Raw genomic sequence first — 18,227 nt, forward strand, 5'->3', positions numbered from 1 at the left:
GTAAAGAAGCCGAAAATATTCCGGAAATATCCCGAAGATGCATTCCAAAAATAGTTTGCACGGTTGACCCCTGACAAGTGATAAACACGCAATTAAGCTGAATTTCGAGGTTTTTTCCAACAAACAATGGACCGGGGTCAAGTTTATGAGAATTTCCTTTATGCTGCAGTGCTGGCAGCAGGCTGTTGCATTTTAGTTCCTCTGAAACTAAACGAATCAAACGTTCAAGGCCACTGTTTGCTGTTCGCTGAGCTCGACAAACTAACGGACACTGTTGTCACGGGAAACCAGACCTACTGTATTTTTGTGTTTTATTCGTCTTTGGTGAACGCTGCCTTAGCTGTTTTGCTGGGATTTCTCAAATCTTGGTGCATTGTGTATACTGAACATAGCTTAAGGTAAAGGTGTTAATTTTTATGCTTACGTATACTTGTGTTACTATAATTATATTAAAATTGACAGCTGGTTCAAATATTGTAATACTCTAAACATTTATTATTTATAAGGAATCTATCGGTTTTCTTTGTCTTTTGGTTGTATGTGAGAAACTGAGAATTAGAGGTTTTATAACAACCTTTTTTCCCAAGGGAATGATCACACCACCTGTTTACCATAATTTGTCATGCAAGTTTCACCTGCAGATGTAGTCTAGATGTCTTATGTCCTAGGGAGTGGGGGGGAGGAGGAGCAGGGTATGAATTACTTGCCTACCTTTTTTTACCCTTGTAGAGTGCAAAAGGTAGTGAAATTTAAAATTTTGTTTAGTTAATTATTTAAACCAAAACTTAATAGCAATTAACCCAAGTATTGGATTCAAGAGTAACTATTACATTAGTTCAAAAACTGAGCAGAATGGATAATTCCTGGCAGATATGAAATAATTAACTGGAATTGGCAAAAATAATGCAGCTTTGGTTCATCTAGCTGTCCTTTGAGGTATAAGAAAAGGGACAACATACAAATTTTACTTTATTTATGTATAATGTGAAGAATGACTAGCCGTACCATTTTGACAAAAGCTGGTAATGACAATTAATGTGGAGGGGTAAAGGACAAGAACCAGAGCCTTAGCTTCCCATAATAATGAAACTTTGGTGAACCTATTGATGCCCCTCACTTGCTGAGGACCTGACATAGGATCTTGAGGTTATCTGATAATCGACGTGTATTACTTCCAATAATACCAGTACCATCCCAGCCTAGAATTGAGAATTATTCAGCTTCATTATTCAGTTTCCCTGCATTCCCGAATCCTGCCCCTATCCCCTTCCCTGTCATTAGGTGATTTGTTTTACGTAAAACTTCATGCCACTTTTGACAGTATCCTAGATACAAGGTAATTGTATCCCGATCACCATTAATTTTAATGGTTCCTTTATTGGACATCCCCTCCACCTCCCTGATCCCCCTTAGCCCAACCCTCCAGGAAAATATGTTATGGATTATAATAATATCATTGTTATTCAAGTTTCCCCAAATAATCAAGGTTTCAGCTGTACTAACTCGCTTTTGAGACATCTATATAAAATCTCATTAAAATTTTTCTCTCTGTCAATATTTAATAAATCTAGGGTTGTGTACTTTCAATTTGCGACCAGTGTTTTGTCAGCCCTTGCATGGATTAATAGCTTGGTGTGCACTATTTTCATCGTCATTGGTCTTACGGAATGGTGCAACTCGATAGAAAACAATGGCAACATAGAAAGGTATGTACTTTGAAGCTGGTCCAGTGAAAACATTGTTTTTTGTGGTCACTTCCTGCTGAAAGTTAATTTTCACTCATGGCCTGCAGCAGACCTTATTCACATTTTCAATATATCAAATCTACTGTTCTGGATCTGCCACTACCCTGATGAAAATCTTTTGAGGATCTTTAAAGATCCTTTGAGGATCCTAATGAAGATCTTTAAGGATCCTCAACTTTCTTGCCAAGATCTTTGAAGATCTTGTCAAGATCTTTAAGGATCCAAAGATCCTTCAAAGATCTTTTAATCCTCATCTTTAAGGATCTTTAGCAGGTCTAATTGAAGATCTTTAAAGATCCTCAAAGATCCTGTGAGAGTTTTCACTAGGGTAAGTTATACACTTATCATGAAATTATTATGAAATTAATTTTAACTTTGATTAACTTTAAATAATTATTTACAATAAATAATTATGAAATAAGGGAATTACAACTTTTTTAAATTAAATATTAACTCCTTCCCTCTGACAGTCCCAGGCATGGGCCTAAGTGTATTTAGTATTACTATGTATACCGTAGTCTTTTCCCACATCCTTTCTTGGTTTGTCTCTGAGTGTGACTCAGTAGATCTAGAGAGCATACAGCTGCAGAGTAGGGAAAAGTATTAAACCATCACCCAGTTGGCTTAGTTGGTAGAGCACTGGACTACAGAGCGGGAAGTCGCAGGTTCAAACCCCAGCCATTGAACCACACTCCGGATCATAAAATGTCTGAGAAGGCTAGGTACTGCCTTTGCTTAAGACATGTTTAAATGGTTAAGCCACCTTCAGGTGGCTCGGATGCAGACCACATAGAAATGGCAGTGACGTCTCCAATTTGGAGACCTAAATATCCCACTGACATTATTTTGTAAAGAACCTAATTGGCTGACTGTCCACCCGGCGATTAGCTTGAAGGGTTTCTGAGCATTAACAAGATCACAAAATTGTATAACAGCCTCAGTCGAGGTCAATTATTAATTTAGTCAAGTGCTGGAGCTCTCACTTAACAACTGTTCCAACAATTTTTATTTGCTAAGCTCTGGATACAAGCCTGACAGACCTAAGACCATGAAACATGAAATATTACTAATGGAAACTCATTTCTATAAAATTTTCAGTTGCAAAGAGGCAGAAAAATGGGACTGGAACCTTTACACCCCAGCTGGGATTGATGGAAGCAAGTTTTACACTTATCTTTTTATGGCAGAGGTATTTTTAAAGGAGGGTTGGGTAGAGGGCATTTAAAATACCAAGTTTCATACCAGTTGTCTGCCTGGAGGTTCAAACTTAACAAAGACTAAATGGCTTGGCATGCGCTATTGAGTCATATCAATATTATTCGTTGTGCTCAGGAGATTGCTAAGCACAAGAGTTGCTTGAGGCATGCCATATAGCTGAGACCGACTCAGTAGATTTGCGCAACTTATTAGCATTAGCCTCCCAATTGCATCAGTTCCATAACACAATAGTGCATGCAGAGCCATTTTTGAACACACTAGGTGCAGTTATATCCACCTCTTTTCCTTCCTTAAATATATAATATTTCTTTGTTTTTTTTTTTCTTTTCTTTTCTTTTTTATTTCTTTTTTTTTTGTTGTTTTGTTTTGTTTTGTTTTTATTTCTTTCTTTTTTTTTTGTCAACTTGGAGTTCAGGCATCTGTTGCAAATTATAGTTATCAATAATTATGATAATATTATTGTTAACTTATATACCACAAGGTTTAGGTTAATTGTAAGGTCCAAATTTAAGTTGTTTTTTGTTTTTTTGTTTTTTTAGTGAAAAGAGATTTCACTGACCTCTCTCAAGAGATGCTGGTGACCTTCAAGTTATAATTCTAAATACACAACTCCAGATTTCAGATCTTCAGTGGTTGTTAATTGCATTAGTCTCTCTACCACAGTGACTAAAAATATATAATTTATAATAATACTGTAACAGTATATTTCTCTGTGGGTTTTTCTTCTTTCTCAGATTGCCTCAATTTCCAGTGTACTGCTTTGGTTCATCATAGTAATCCTGTCTGGTAGGAATTTCAAACAAGGTCTGTTTAATGCCAGGGCTGCTGAGTATTATCTGTCTCAGGAAAGAATGCAGTACATGTATCCACCATCAATTCATGAAATTCCCATTGATGAAGTCAGGAGTGACAGAGGATCAAGATTCTTGTGAAAATCTCTAGTAAAGCCAAGAAAGGGCCAAGTAATATGGGCAACATTTTCAGTTGCAACTAATGTTGTGCATCAAATGTTTTCAGGCTTTCTTTTTGCAACTGCTTATGTTGCGTACTAACTGCGAGGATCTAATTCTTCTATTTAATCTTTCATCTGCAGTTCCAAATATAACATTATGTTAGATATATTCAAATTACCACCTCCATATGCAACACATTTTTATGTTGCAAAAAGTAGGAACATCTAGACTTTCTGCAACATGAAAAATTGTTGCGTGTGGAGGTGGTAGTACAGGCAACAAACGATCGACTTGCAATGCCCATTTTGTTGCGTGACAAGTTGTAAGAACATTTTTGCCCATATTACTTGGCCTTAAAGCTGCAGTACTGAGTGGTGTATTATTTTTGTTAATTTAGAACATTTATAAATTTTTAAAAAAACCTCATTGTCTTGAACTCGGAAGAAAAAATCGCCAGTGATGAAAGCAGAGAATAATAGTATACATTTGTATAACACCAGAAGGCAAAAATCCATCTCCCAAAACCAAGATTAAGTCTCTGGACCACTGCAATTCAATTCTCTTCCACACATACAATACAAATTAAGCTTAATACAAATTTTATTAGCACTCCCCAAAGGGGCAGCAGTTTTCAGTGTTAAATCATCTAAAATTACAATATATAAGTTTATGCTGTGCTTAAAGTCCAAGACACCACAAACTATCAGGGATGCAACCTCATAAGCTTCATTCAAGGTCCAAATTAGAAGGCACATTATGACATTGCATCAGAACTACATGTATAACTCATCTGTATAACTTTGAAGAGTTGAAATCAGTTGAGTCATGTAGCTGTAAAATTATGGTATCTTCTATAAATTAATCTAAATTGTACTAGTCATATTTTTTTAAGGTTACACAGGGCCCCTACTGTTGTCAGTCTAACTGCTGACTGGGTAACCCTGTACAAATAAAGTTTTTCTATTTTCTTTTATCCATCTATGGGCAAAAACCATAGTAAGAGAAATAATTACGTAATCTTTATATTATTATAATATTGTATAAATTTAAAGTAAAATATATTATTGTTTTAATAATAATTAGCTCACTTTACATATCAGAAATAGAATGGCTGTTGTGTTACAAAGAAAAAAAAAACATGTATATAAATAATTATATCAGTCATATACCAGGCTTGTGGTTGATTGTGATTGCCTATATCTTACTGGTTGTGACACAATATAATCAAACAATCATTATCACTCCTATTATCATCACACTTATTGTCCATCCACATTCCTTAAAATTAATGCTGACAATGATTGGACATCACGTCCATGTAAAATTTACCTCTAAAAACTTGTGAACTGCTCACTATCTCTTATTAGTGCCAATGAATTGTGTCTTGAGAAAAAATTCCAAGATGGCAGATGTCTGGACAATTTGCAAATGTGAATGTTCAAAATAAGGATTTGGAAGGACACATGAATTCTTGTTTTTATTTCCAGCACTGTTTAAAGGTCTTTATGTTTCAACAATTTTTTTTAAGATAATGACTAAATACTTTCTTTTCTCACACTATCTTTTTAAATAATTTCTTTTTTCCTTTGTTTTAAATATTTATAATACAAAATGTATTTAACCCATTGAATATTGTACGAATGAAATTATATACATGTAAAGCCATGAATATAATTATTACAATGTTTAATCTCTACAAAATTGTTCCACCTTGGCACCACCCTGTACCAGCTGGAACCATGATGGGAATCCTTATTATTTTGTCTCCAGTCCCAACAATTCACTGTTTTTCACTCTGCTTCACAACAACAACAACAACAAACCTGCAATACTTGCTTATAGCTACATCTCACAAACAAAAGATAGCACATGTATCTCACATCCCAGCATAGGTTTTACCTAATTTTATATCCACACTTAAGCTTGTTTCCCACTTGTGCAACAAGCACAATATGACATACTTGTATGCAAACATCAATTTTGCATGGTCAATTCTTGCGCTTGGTTTAATAATTATTATTACGGTCAATTCCGACCTGTGAAATAAAAAATGGGCACTCCTGAAATAAGCTCAAGTGTGCGGGCGAGTAAAGGACATGTTGTACCTGTGCATATGGTAATCTCACCATGTTTCTCACACAAATTTGTTTAAATGCTCACGCTAGCTGACACTTGTGCTTATGATCACAGGTCAGGGAGACCGTACTCATATCCTGTAATTTGTCTTGATTTTTAAAACCCCATCCAGCTTCTGGTTAAGCTAAACTGAGTAACTAGTAAGCTATTAACAGTCTCCCTATACTCCCCTGCCAGTCCCCACCCCCTATGTTGCAATCCAAAACAGGAAATGCATTCCTTACATTACATTCAACCAACTATTCCAAGCTTCACATAATGGTAGTTAGAAAAACTGTCACGTGCTTCTTGGAAGTCCCATGATCAATCGCAAAATATGAGTCATACACAAAACACAAAGCACGCCACAGGAACACCAAGAGCACAACTGTTAAGAAAAAAAGGAGACGAATTTTAAAATTGATAGACAAGTGTAATTTATTTTTGTACACTGATACATTGCACCAAGTATAGATCTGTGCATATGAAACATTTGTACCCTCAGCTTAACCTTGGGAGAAGTTATATGCCAGTTAATAACATAAAGAGAATAATAATTGTTCTCTTTATGTTATCAACTGGCATATAACGTCTCCCAAGTTGAAGCTCGGGGTACAAACTTTTCACATGCACAGAGGAAATGAGAATTGGACATGAGGTTACAAAGCTAGAATGCAGTTGGCACAATAAATGCTAAACATAACCAACCTTGCATTTAGTGCTTTTGTATCACTCTTGTTGTTTAATAGCTCAGATGTGCCAGATCGTTTGTATGTGGCCTTCAGCAAAATAATGTTGCCTCAATCCAATAGTCATTTTGCGAAAAAAAAAATGGAAATCTTGCCAATAATAATGGATTTTTACTCCAAATTAACCACAAAAAAGTGAAAAGATTCTCAGTCAAGGCAATGTTTTCTTAAGGAATCAAGGGCCACATGCAAAACAACCTAACCAGAGTGTCAATAAAAACACATCAAAAAGCAATCTAAAAACTGCAAGATGTCAGTTATGCCCCAAGCTTCCTTCCAAGGGTAAAATGTAATATTAAAGGACACAGTCACCTTTGTGACCGCGCTGACCTGGACACTAGTTTTGTCAGTTTGAAAAACGTCCACCTCAACCCGAAATCAAAAGTACGCATTGAATACATCTAGATATCCACTTCAATCTTCCCAGTGTTTTATTGGATTTTCAATCTTTTACTGGAAACCTGTTTCTGAGTATGCTTTTGCTCATCCTATGGTATTATTTTATCATATTTGGTTAAAAACAGTATGGATCGCGTCTCCAACAGAACATGAAAAGAAGAGATTTGAAACGTGAAGGCGCCGGGCGAAAGAAATCGCCTGCGTTGACCAATATAACCAGATAAATCAATCAAAAACACTGGAGAACAAATCTCCATTATATATATTTGGAAAATCGCATTTTCTCAACCTCAACACTTCGACCCGGCAAGGTTTGTTTAGATTTTTCAAAGGATGCGCTTCTCAGGGCAAGACTTGCGGAGGAAGTGTGATATGCAAATCAGATAAGAAATGGTACTAATGCGCATGTGCACCAAGTGACTGTGTCCCTTTAAGACTTTGGGAAAAAGTGAGACTAACATTATTAAACGTTTTTTCTCTGCAAGACTGAAACTTTAAGTAAGTTCAATTTGTACTTTTTTTTTTAAATTTCAATTTACAAATGCAAGACATTTATATTATTACACAATTATGTGTACCACATGAACATAAATTCTTTTAATCATTATGGCTATTTTTTTCTGGAACTTCTGGACTTCTTCACCCTTCCAAAGAGATTGAGACCCCAAAAGCACTTTTAAATTACTGTATATAATCAAGACTGTGAGATGTACATGTACAGATTGAGAGTCACTCAAAACAAGACTATGAAAACCATGGAAGGCAACCATGAAGATTTTTCAAGTCCTGTACATTGTTTGTAAATGTCATTGGCCATTTTAAAAAAAAACATGACTTGATGATTGAATTACCTTTGATGACTCTAGTATATTGAAGACTGAATTACAATGGCTGTACTTTGGAGTGAATTTCTTCCAGTCCATTGACCTTATATGCTCATGAGAGCACCTGTAAGAGAATGGAATTCCTCTTATTAATAGGAAGAGTGATTGTCAGTTGCTGTACAGTAATAGGGTTTTGATCAATGATTAAAATTAATAATTGTTAATAATTGAAATTATCGGTATGTAAAGTATATAAAAATGCAGGGAATATACCTGTTAATGACAAATGAGTCACACCATTTTTGAAATCCAAGTGAGATTATCAAAGAGGAAAGAAATGTGAGAAGTGCAGAAACAATCAAAAAAGCAAGAGCGTTCCAGTAATTGCTACGAGACCTACAAGAGATAGACAATACCAACATGTCATTAACATGGAAAATGAGGAAGAGTACTGTTTTCAATTTTACCTTAAGGAATTCCATGTAACAAGCAAAAACTTGAATCAAATTGCACAATTCACGGTTAACATGCATGACAATGTTTTATTAGATAGTTCTCAGCCTCATAAATAACTAATGAGGAGAAAGCTGTGACTTCAGGAGATTTGGAAATGTGATCTTACTTATCATTACATTTGGTCAGCTTTTGCTTAATGAACTTCTACAAGAATTATTAATGGATTGAGAAGCTAAATCAAACACCCAAAAGTGTGTGTTGTCCTTGCTTTGTTTTTTCAATCCACATTTCTTGGAAATCGGATGAGCATCTTCCTTACAATACAATACAATACTTTATTGACACTCCCCTGGTGGGGCTTTTCAGTGACAATGCAATTAACAATACAAACATATGTATAAGAATTAATTATGCAATAGATATTATCACTACATACTATACTTGTGTTTGATATATACGTTACATCATAAACAAGTTCAGAAATGAATTTTCCATTGCAGATACCAAATTTAGCAAAACTACAAAGTTTAGTTGAAATCTGGTTTTAGCTCAGACAAGGAAATATTACAATATTTAAAAATTGCAATTTTTACAAAGAAATGTATGGCCTGGTCCGACCGGTGAAGCGGTACAGTAACAGAACAGCCATACAATTCTTGAAGAAAAATCTTAACATTCAAATTTTGAATTTCACTAAGTTTGCAGCAGATCACTGATAAAAGGCTTTATAACACCCATTTTGAAATCACTGGTGATCCTTGCAATCTGATTGGCTCTCAACAGTGCGATTTATTCCCAAATTGCACCATTTTTTGCTCTAAATCGCATCCTTTCTTTTGCCCATCAAAATGAAAATGAAGTAACAAAAATAGAATATTAATATTGACAATGATACTCTCTGATTTCAAAATAGGTGTAATAAAGTGGTAATTGAACTTTGTGTCGTGTAATTTTGGTCTAAAATCATACTTGTGATTTCAAATCAAACTCGCGCTGCACGCTCGTTTGATTTTGAAATCACGCGTATGATTTCAGACCAAACTGCGCTCCACTCAGTTCAATTACCATTATTAATTAAGGAGAAACTTTAATCCTCCTAGAAAGGAGGGGGAATGAGGGAGGTTTGTTAAGCATGATTTGCCACTCAGAGAAAGTGTAGGGGCCCCTGTGAAACAAGAAGCCATGTGTGTAATCGTTGTAAATAAGGGCACCTACAGTGTATTGTAGGCTCATCTTGTACTGTGTGCTACATGTATATTCTTTTGAAATGCAAGGAAAAGGCATAATAGTCATGTTCTTCCACTGTTTTGCTTGATCTATGCATGCATATTATAGTCAGCAATGGGCAAAACTAAAGTAAAGTGGTGTATTGCATTGTGCATCTCTCAATTCTTCACCACTCTGTGAAGTTGAAGGTTGTTTGAACCAGAAGCCACTGTACATGTCTTGCATGACACTGAAATGGAAGTCACTAATGAAGTGTAAAAGTAGCTTCCCTATGAACTCATTTGACAGGGAAAAGGTTGGTGAGGAGTTCGTACCTTTTGGACATTATGACACTTTGGCGGGTTAATTTTAAAACTTTTATTTGAAAAATATATATTTTCCTCAATAACTTGAGCTGATTTTAAGATTTCATTTTTCTGTTCTTGGAAATTGTTAAATTAACAATAATAAATTATTATTGAACTTTAATTATGCTGAAAAAAGTTTTTTTTTTTTCATAAATTTATGGAGCCCTGCAAACCTTTGAAATAAACTTAAATTTGATTGTTCTGTGTTCCCGTCCGATCCAAGAGGGGAAACAGCTGATGATAGCCCAAAATATATATACATGTACGTACACCATACCACGTCTTTCACTTCCCGTAGGCTAGCTAAATATTGTACGGTAAAATTAACCACTTACCAAACTTTTCCTCTCCTTATAATGACTCTGAATAGAAATAATGCGCATGCGATAGCCGCAATGTGCATTAACACGGGCAACACACACCATCCAAATTTTCCACCTTCAAGAATCCGCTTTCTCTCAAACACTTTTCCAAACAGTAAGCACTGTCCCGCACATAAAGTCGTGGCTGTGCACAGCAACGTAGACGAAGAAATCTCCAAAACTATTGCAACGATCAACAAAATCGATTCCCCAGAAATAAACTGAGTGAATTGGTGCAGTCTGAGGCTGCAGAGAGCGGCGAACAGTCTCGCCATCTTTGTTCTTTGAAGGGAGATGGCCGAAGGAGACTGGATTCCAGTTGCGCAGAAAAAGCAACGCATCTTTTATCCCAGGCGCGTTTTTCGAGTCTTGTTTGGCGTTGTTTACACGCTGACGGAAGCTTACGGTGAAAAATGGGTTAAATCTTCAGTTTTTGGACGCTAAATAGAGGTTTCAGCAATATAGAATATGAGCAAATGCCGCCCGTAAAGAAGAAGAAAAGGGCCAGAGCTAAAAGCTGTCAGGAGCAAGGTGAGACGTCGGCCGTTTTGAAATTCTCCTGGACGAGTGTTCGTCGGAGCTACATGACTATCCTGCGAGACAGAGGTTACTAATTCCCTTCTCTTTCTGCTCAGGGGCTGACGAGAAGGGAATTATAACTCATTCGGCTCGTTACGTATTACTTATTGTTTCTTACATGTTCGCCCGCTGGAACATAGGTGACCAAGTAACCCGATCTATAAATGCTCGCGGGGTAAACTTTAGCCAAAATAATTAAGCTAAAAATTTGTACAACGCAATTGGTCTAGTTTAGTCTTCATAGACTTAGGTTAATTTGATAGAAATTAACCTAAAACACTGGATAATTGGATAGCTCAATTCCAGATGTTTTTTGGATTAGTGATTAGTGTCATTACTTACCGGTCGTGTCACTACAAAGTCATTTCGTCGTGATTAAAATTAGGCCCGGTTCAAACGCCGTACTTCAAATCAACCGAATCGAATTCAATGAATTAAGTTCATGTGAATTACAGCATCTGAATCAATTCAGAATGACTGATCTAATTCGGATTGGCTCAACCAGGAATAACGGCTGTGGACCGGCTTTGATTCAGATGCCGTACTTCACATGAGCCAAACCAAATGCAGGGTGCATTCCATGCACATCCCATGCCTAAGATATGCTGTGAGTTTCAAAGTTCTATACCAAGCTGCCGCTGACCACCTAAAAGACTCTAAATCCTACACCTGGAGAGAAATCCTGGATTTTCTTGTATAACAACAGTTCACTCAATGGTTAACGGGTACTACCCCCGTCTTACATTTACACCACTCTATGACAAAGACCACAATAGTGCACTAGTACGCCAAGTGATTTAATTTGGAAACCCATGCTGAAGAACTTTGGCGTAACCTACATAAAAATATGCAGCCTGGCAGTCTGAGTACATTGAATTAAGTTTGGCATCTGAATCAATTCAGCTGTGATTAATTAATTTTGGTCGGTCCCAATTGAAATTCGATTCAGCTCATGTGAAGAACAGCATCTAAATCTGGCCTTAGTTGATTCAATACGTCTTAAAATTGACATATTCTCTGACTAGTGTTTGAATTCGATTTAGACCTCACACAAATATTGTGAAACATAGTAACAACCAATATGATTTTTCAACCAAACAATGAGAAGCAATAACAATTATTACTATTCACATCTTTTTGCACTTTACCAAGTCAAGCGAAGCATTTGTGGTTGTGAACAAAAGAAATAATAATTAAAAGGGTCTGTATCTCTTCTGTGTACATGTACGTCACCTGTGTTTTCTGGAAATGAAAAGCTAGATGTATTTCTTGATTATTTTAGCATTAATTTGGCTCAAAAATCAAATACACAATTAACACATGATGATAGGTCTCTGTGTCGAAATAGCGCTTATTTGAAACCATTTCAATTTTCAGAATAAAAATTAGCAATAAGATTTTTGCACAATGTTTCGATGTCGCCAGTATGTCATTTTCAAGTGACAAAAATAAATTTCAAACAGTCCAATGTAAGCGGTGAGCAAAACTCTTATCGCTAATTTTTATTCTTAAATGTTTGTCCAAATCTTATCTCATTCAAATTTCAATTTTAAGACCAAAAAAAACGCGTTTACAACGTACATCTGTCTTGCCCAAACCCTTTGAACAATAATTATTATTGGAACAATGCACCTCATTGCCATTCTGTCATAAAATATCCAATGCATGGTTGTTTAATGATTGTTAAATATAATAATTATTAATACATCCACACTGGGAAACTGGTCATAAATTGGACAGTCAAATGCTCCTGGTAGAGTTGGAAACTTGAGATGAAACAAAATAATACCCCAGATCTGCCCGGAGTTACCCTGCAAGCAGTCAGGCCCTTCGATCTTCCTAGATAATTTCCCGACTTATCTAGGAAGATCGAAGGGCCTCTGCTCGCACGGTAGCCTGGAGTGCCCCATAATTCAGAAATTTATCTGTGTTCTTTGGTTCACAGTAATACGTGCAAGTAAACCTTTAGGCATAAAACTGTATAATCTAAGATTGTTGCTCTTTTAATTCAAACAGAAGACACAGAGTCTTCTGAGTCAGGAAAACTGAGTGAAACTCATGAAGTCGCTCAGCACCTGTCAAGAACAAGATTGGTAAGTTGATACTATTAATAATAACAGTTCTCAATTCCATTTTAAGATTCCTTTTTGCAGATTTTTTTTCAATTTTTTTCCTCGCTTTTGTCAAGTTGTTCACCTTAAATTTGCAAACATGTCTAATGGTTTTGGTATAATCAGCCTGCTTTTATGGGTATATCGGGTTATGAAGCACACAGCACAAGAGAAGCATGAGAGCTGTAGTGAGAGCAACTCTAGCCTCCATGTACCCATGCTAAAGCATGGTTGTCACAACATTAAGTATTGTGGTAATGCTTAGGCTCGATTTCTGCCACTCCCTCGGGTCCGGCTTTCCTCCCCACAGAGGGGGGGGGGGGAGGCATGCCCTCATTTTCCTGAATTCCATGGAGCTGGCTGGTAATCAAGCCTAGGTAATGCTGCAACAAAGTTTTCAAGCACTGGATAGAGCAATATCTTTCCTACAACTTGTCTCGCACTGCCACCAAGTATGTCTAGCACTGTTGTGTCAGCACCTGTGTGTGTCACACTATGCTCCATCCATGACTCGGTCACATGAATTTTGAGTATCTTTGTTCTGTCATTTAGGATAAAGAAAATACCCCAAGAAAGACAAAAAGTTTGGAAACAAGCAAAGCAAAACAAATAGTTGATCCATACGATGCAGATTCCGAACCTGAGCCTGGTGTTCCACTAACATCGATGATAATTGACCAGAATGTCCCCCTGGAAAGGCAGCTGTTTCATACACGCCTGCCATCATTGCATGCGGAGCATTCTACACCAAGCATCCCACTTAACAGTGGTTACCACACCTCCGACTGTTATGGATTTGATGACATGGCATCAACCTTGCCTTTTTCTCCCGTGGGAGAACCCATGATGCCTTCCCACGCCATTGTTCACTCTCCTGGTTCAGTTTCTGTGACATCATCCATGACCTCAATATCGCCTGGAAAGAGAAAAGCTGATGTCAGAGTGTTTGATGTGCCAATTGAAAAGCCCAGCAAGAAGATGAAAAAGAAAAAAACTTTCAAAGTGTTGGTGAGTTTTTAATTTTTGGTTTAACCTAATTTGCTTAGTATTGACCCATCGAGACAAGGCCATACATATACTTCGTCTTTGCCATGGGTTGTAGCTGTGCGACCACCAAGCCAAGGGAAAGATGGGGTACAATTTGCCACGCAGTTAAGTACTTTTCTATCAGGAGCAGGGATGACACAGTGGTGAGAGGACTCATCTCTTACCAGTGTGACCAGGGTCCAGTTCTCAATACTCACCATTATGTGTGGGCTGAGTTTGTTGGTAAATGCTCCAAGAGGCTTTTCTCCAAACAGCTCCAAATTCCAATTCAGTCAAGAATCTGATGGTCACAGGTTTGGTAGTTGTTAGACTATTAAGTACCACCCTCATTATTGAAGTTGTTTTATTTCTGATTTTGTTGTTTTAATAATAAATTATTTTAGTCCATCTCTTCAATGATAATAAGCAATTATTGGATGAGGTTGAGCATGATAGCGAGAATTATCAAGGCCGAGGTTTGTGTTATCTGCCGAAGCCGAAGGCTGAGGCGGATAACACAAACCGAGGCCTTGATAATTTCGCTATCATGCGAAAACCGAATCCAATAATTGTTTTATTATACAATTATAAATGTACAAGCGTTGAGACATTTCACAGAACAACAACAAAGTAAGCCACGCAATGACACGTTTCAGTGTAAACATCTTTATTAATGACAGCCGTGAATAACGTGTAAAGCGGAATTCAAAAGGTTTACAGAAAGGATTTAAGCTTAAAACATCTGAAAACGTTTCAGGAAAAACTGAATCGAACTGAAACTTTTTAAAAACATCGCTTTCGTACAGCTTTTTAAGATCTTCTTCGCAGATCGGTGGCGTGTGTTCGACTTTGGCGAGCCCTTGTCGTTTTAGTTCAACGCACTTGGCGCCAAAAACTTTGTTTGCCTCGGCAAATGCTGGATCGTTTATTATATCAAAGCCAAGAGTCGCCTTGAAGTGTCTGCCCAGTCCAAATCTCAGGCTGTTGAGAGTGCTTTTGGAATAAGAAGTTCCATCGACTTTTCTAGCTTCGGCATAAAATAGTTTGAGAACGTTACTGATGCCATCTTTGGTTTGCGGTTCGGAAACTTTCTTCTCCTTCAAATACTGCTGTAAAACTCTAAGAGCTGTCTTGGTAGCTCGTTTGGTGTTCTTTGCATCCTTGTCGTCAACAAGGCGTCCTAAATCCGCTTCTGAGACTGACGGGAATCTTGGAGCGGACTCCGCCATGATAATCTTGCTCAAACCGCCGGCTAGCTTGTCAGGTGACGAAAACCATTGTCTGCAAAAACGCGTCATACCTACATGCATAAACGCCAGTGTCTGTAGATGTGACGCGATGACACAGCGCCATCTAGAATTAGCGGGGTGCTTTTAGCCAATCAAAATTGAGATAGCATCAGCATTGTATAATAATAATAATAATTATTATTATTATTATTATTGTTGTTGTTGTTGTTGTTGTTGTTGTTAGAGCGGTTTTCAATCGAGTGTCGTAAAACCAAAACCAAAGTAATTACTCTGGCCAATGACAAAAGATGCAAAAAGACCAAAGACCCAATCTTAATTGGTTTTAGTTTTGCTTCCCTTAGCATGAGGATTAAAAACTTAAGGCATCCTTTTAAAATGGAGCCTCCCCATATAGCCCTCTACAGTACATGGAGTAGGTGGTGCCACCTTAACCTTCCCCCTGGGAGAAATTTTGCCATCAGTGTCCACAGGGCTATTGGTCTTAAAATGCTTAATAACGCTTAGTTCTGCTAATTATGATCATCGTGAGTACATCGCACTTAGTTTTGGTGTCATTGGCAATCTTTGTGATTGAAGCATCAGTTTACTCTCAAAGTAACATGTCCATTTATATAGCACTTGTTTGTAGGTCTAACAGGAACATGCCAGCATGTGTATAACTGTGTACATTATGATTAAAATGATGATGACGTCAAGTGCTTTTTGATTTCTTTTTCTTTTAGGATGTAGGAGAAGGAGAAGACTGGGTAACAGATATGAAATCCCAGTTTGAAGAAATAGAAATGCTTGATCTTGTAATTGACTAGACCTGGATCACTACAGATGTTCTGTAAACGACGACCGGTGCCTTTTAATTTACTAAGAGTACTTGTCCAGTTTATTTCTATGTGGGAAAAGCAGACCTTAGCAAGGACTATTTGAATCCAAAAGGAAAAGTACGGGTAATCACACATTTTTCACAGACAATTATATAAGCAACAGTAATTCCAAAAAACGTTAAAATATGTAACAAGCTCAATTAATTGTCTTTGAAAGTGCGTGGTTACCCCCAATTTTCTCAGTAGTGTGGCAGCCCTTGTAACCTTGTAATAGTTATTGTTTAATGGTGTACAGCTGTTATTGTTTTTAGGGTTGGGGGTATTATTCTTTTGTTTAATTGTTCTATTGTTTTCTAGAAGGCTTGTAAACTTAAATCACGTGAGACCAAATGTGAGCTACAACTACATCGCCCTACTATACATCATTTTTGGATTCCAATAGCCATTTCTAAGATCATCTTTTCCCGCACAGTTTAAATGAGCCGCACAAAAATATCATTGAAAGGAAACCTCCACTCTTAAAATAAATTAACGTTAAATCGTTGAAAATACAATCACATTTTAAATTTCGTCGTAAAACATGGAAATAATATTTCTGCGTCAGACAAAACATAATTTGATTATCGCCTTTTTTTCATTTTAAACTTCCCGGGCGCCGCCATCTTGGATTTCATGACGTAATATGGTTGCTCTATTGTTTCACACAAAACATGTTTTCGCTTACTAACAATAGCGGCAACCATATGACGTCATAAAATCCAACATGGCGGCGCCCGGGAAATTTAAAATCGAAAATTGGCGATTATCATATCAAATTTTTAGCACACTTGAATGTTACTTCTACTAAGTCTTTTAAAATTAAAATTTAGAATTTAGACATTATTTCCAACAATTTACAGTTTGTTGTCGGAGTGGAGGTTCCCTTTAATAAGACATTATTTTCACACCATCCCAAGATGCACAGAATGAACATGTATGTGCAGTAGCAAAAGGAGGTATTGTCCTTGATTATTTCTAAATGTATCTGCCAAGTAAATAGGATTAAATTCCAGTTACATTACACAGTCCTTTTTAGTCAAATAATAATTATTTATAATAAACCTGGTTTTAATTAATATTTATTTGCTAACTTTCTGACCTTTCCCACAACACACTTTTAGATAACAATGATGCGAACATGTGGTATGCATGTGTGTAGCTTTAAAAGCAAGTGTTCCATGATTCATATGGTTTTGTTCGATGGTAGCATACGTGGTTAAACAGTGGAAGTAATCAGCAGTTGAAGGAGTTAGCCCTTGTTATCATGCTGATGTAAATAATTGGCATTTAATTGTGTTAATCTATATTCATTCATATCTAGTTTTATAGAAGCAGAGCATCTTCACTTTCATAATAATTATCATACGTTCATGTTCAACTGGCCTATTGCAGCATCAAAATGAACTGTGACAATTTTTATCACCAATATGTTTTTTGAAACCTAACATATTGATATCTCCTGCAAATTCTGTTAATACAGTCAACTCCCTTTATTGCAAACACCCTGGGGTAACCCAATTAGTGTCCTTAATAGCAATAGTCCATAGTAGTGGGGATTCCTTTCAGTCAAATGTCTGTTAATTTATTTTTTGCCGGGGATTTAGCTACTCTCCGTATTATAGGGGTGTCCGCAAGGCGAGAGAGTAATAATGGCTTAACATGAATGTTCAGTCTATTTGTCATACTTGCAAAGAACAAGTCTCTACTCCCAGTCCTTTTTGCACAATTCAATAAATGACAGTATCCGCATTTGACAGTATTTGAGTCTACTGTTGGTTCTTGGTCTTGCTCCACAACGTTTTTCTCCTCTTACCCCAGTTTCCCCCCTCCCCCCCCCCCCCCCCTCTCTTCGAAAAACAATTAATTTTGATCTTTTTGTTAACTACGTTATTTTTTGCCAAAAGGGAAATGCATTAGATTGCAACAAACCCAGACAGCTATTTTTATTCAAAGACACGTGATGTTGGCAAAAAGGTAGGGGGATTGTGATTGCAAGAATTGACAATGGT

At 36.8% G+C, this 18,227-nt stretch overlaps 3 protein-coding genes across 3 annotated transcripts; 2 read left to right on the plus strand and 1 right to left on the minus strand.

Annotated features, from left to right (window-relative positions):
* Positions 1 to 2: 2 nt before the first annotated feature.
* Positions 3 to 4,086, plus strand: LOC146487268 (transmembrane protein 179-like). The gene is made up of 4 exons (XM_085086839.1): positions 3 to 398; positions 1,572 to 1,706; positions 2,844 to 2,934; positions 3,698 to 4,086. Exons 1-4 carry the CDS (start codon positions 127 to 129, stop codon positions 3,893 to 3,895), a joined length of 696 nt encoding a protein of 231 aa, XP_084942965.1. The 5' UTR covers positions 3 to 126; the 3' UTR covers positions 3,896 to 4,086.
* Positions 4,087 to 4,498: 412 nt separating this feature from the next.
* Positions 4,499 to 10,736, minus strand: LOC146487269 (uncharacterized). The gene is made up of 4 exons (XM_085086850.1): positions 10,369 to 10,736; positions 8,277 to 8,399; positions 8,031 to 8,127; positions 4,499 to 6,419 (listed from the first exon to the last, which is right to left on the minus strand). Exons 1-4 carry the CDS (start codon positions 10,734 to 10,736, stop codon positions 6,330 to 6,332), a joined length of 678 nt encoding a protein of 225 aa, XP_084942976.1. The 3' UTR covers positions 4,499 to 6,329.
* Positions 10,737 to 10,784: 48 nt separating this feature from the next.
* LOC146487270 (uncharacterized) lies at positions 10,785 to 17,977 on the plus strand. Its single transcript, XM_085086855.1, has 4 exons — positions 10,785 to 10,926; positions 12,991 to 13,067; positions 13,638 to 14,093; positions 16,084 to 17,977. Exons 1-4 carry the CDS (start codon positions 10,872 to 10,874, stop codon positions 16,165 to 16,167), a joined length of 672 nt encoding a protein of 223 aa, XP_084942981.1. The 5' UTR covers positions 10,785 to 10,871; the 3' UTR covers positions 16,168 to 17,977.
* The last annotated feature ends 250 nt before the right edge of the window (positions 17,978 to 18,227 follow it).

The sequence above is a fragment of the Pavona decussata genome, unplaced genomic scaffold (genome assembly GCF_977016875.1).
Source record: "Pavona decussata unplaced genomic scaffold, jaPavDecu1.1 SCAFFOLD_16, whole genome shotgun sequence".
Lineage (NCBI taxonomy): Eukaryota > Metazoa > Cnidaria > Anthozoa > Scleractinia > Agariciidae > Pavona > Pavona decussata.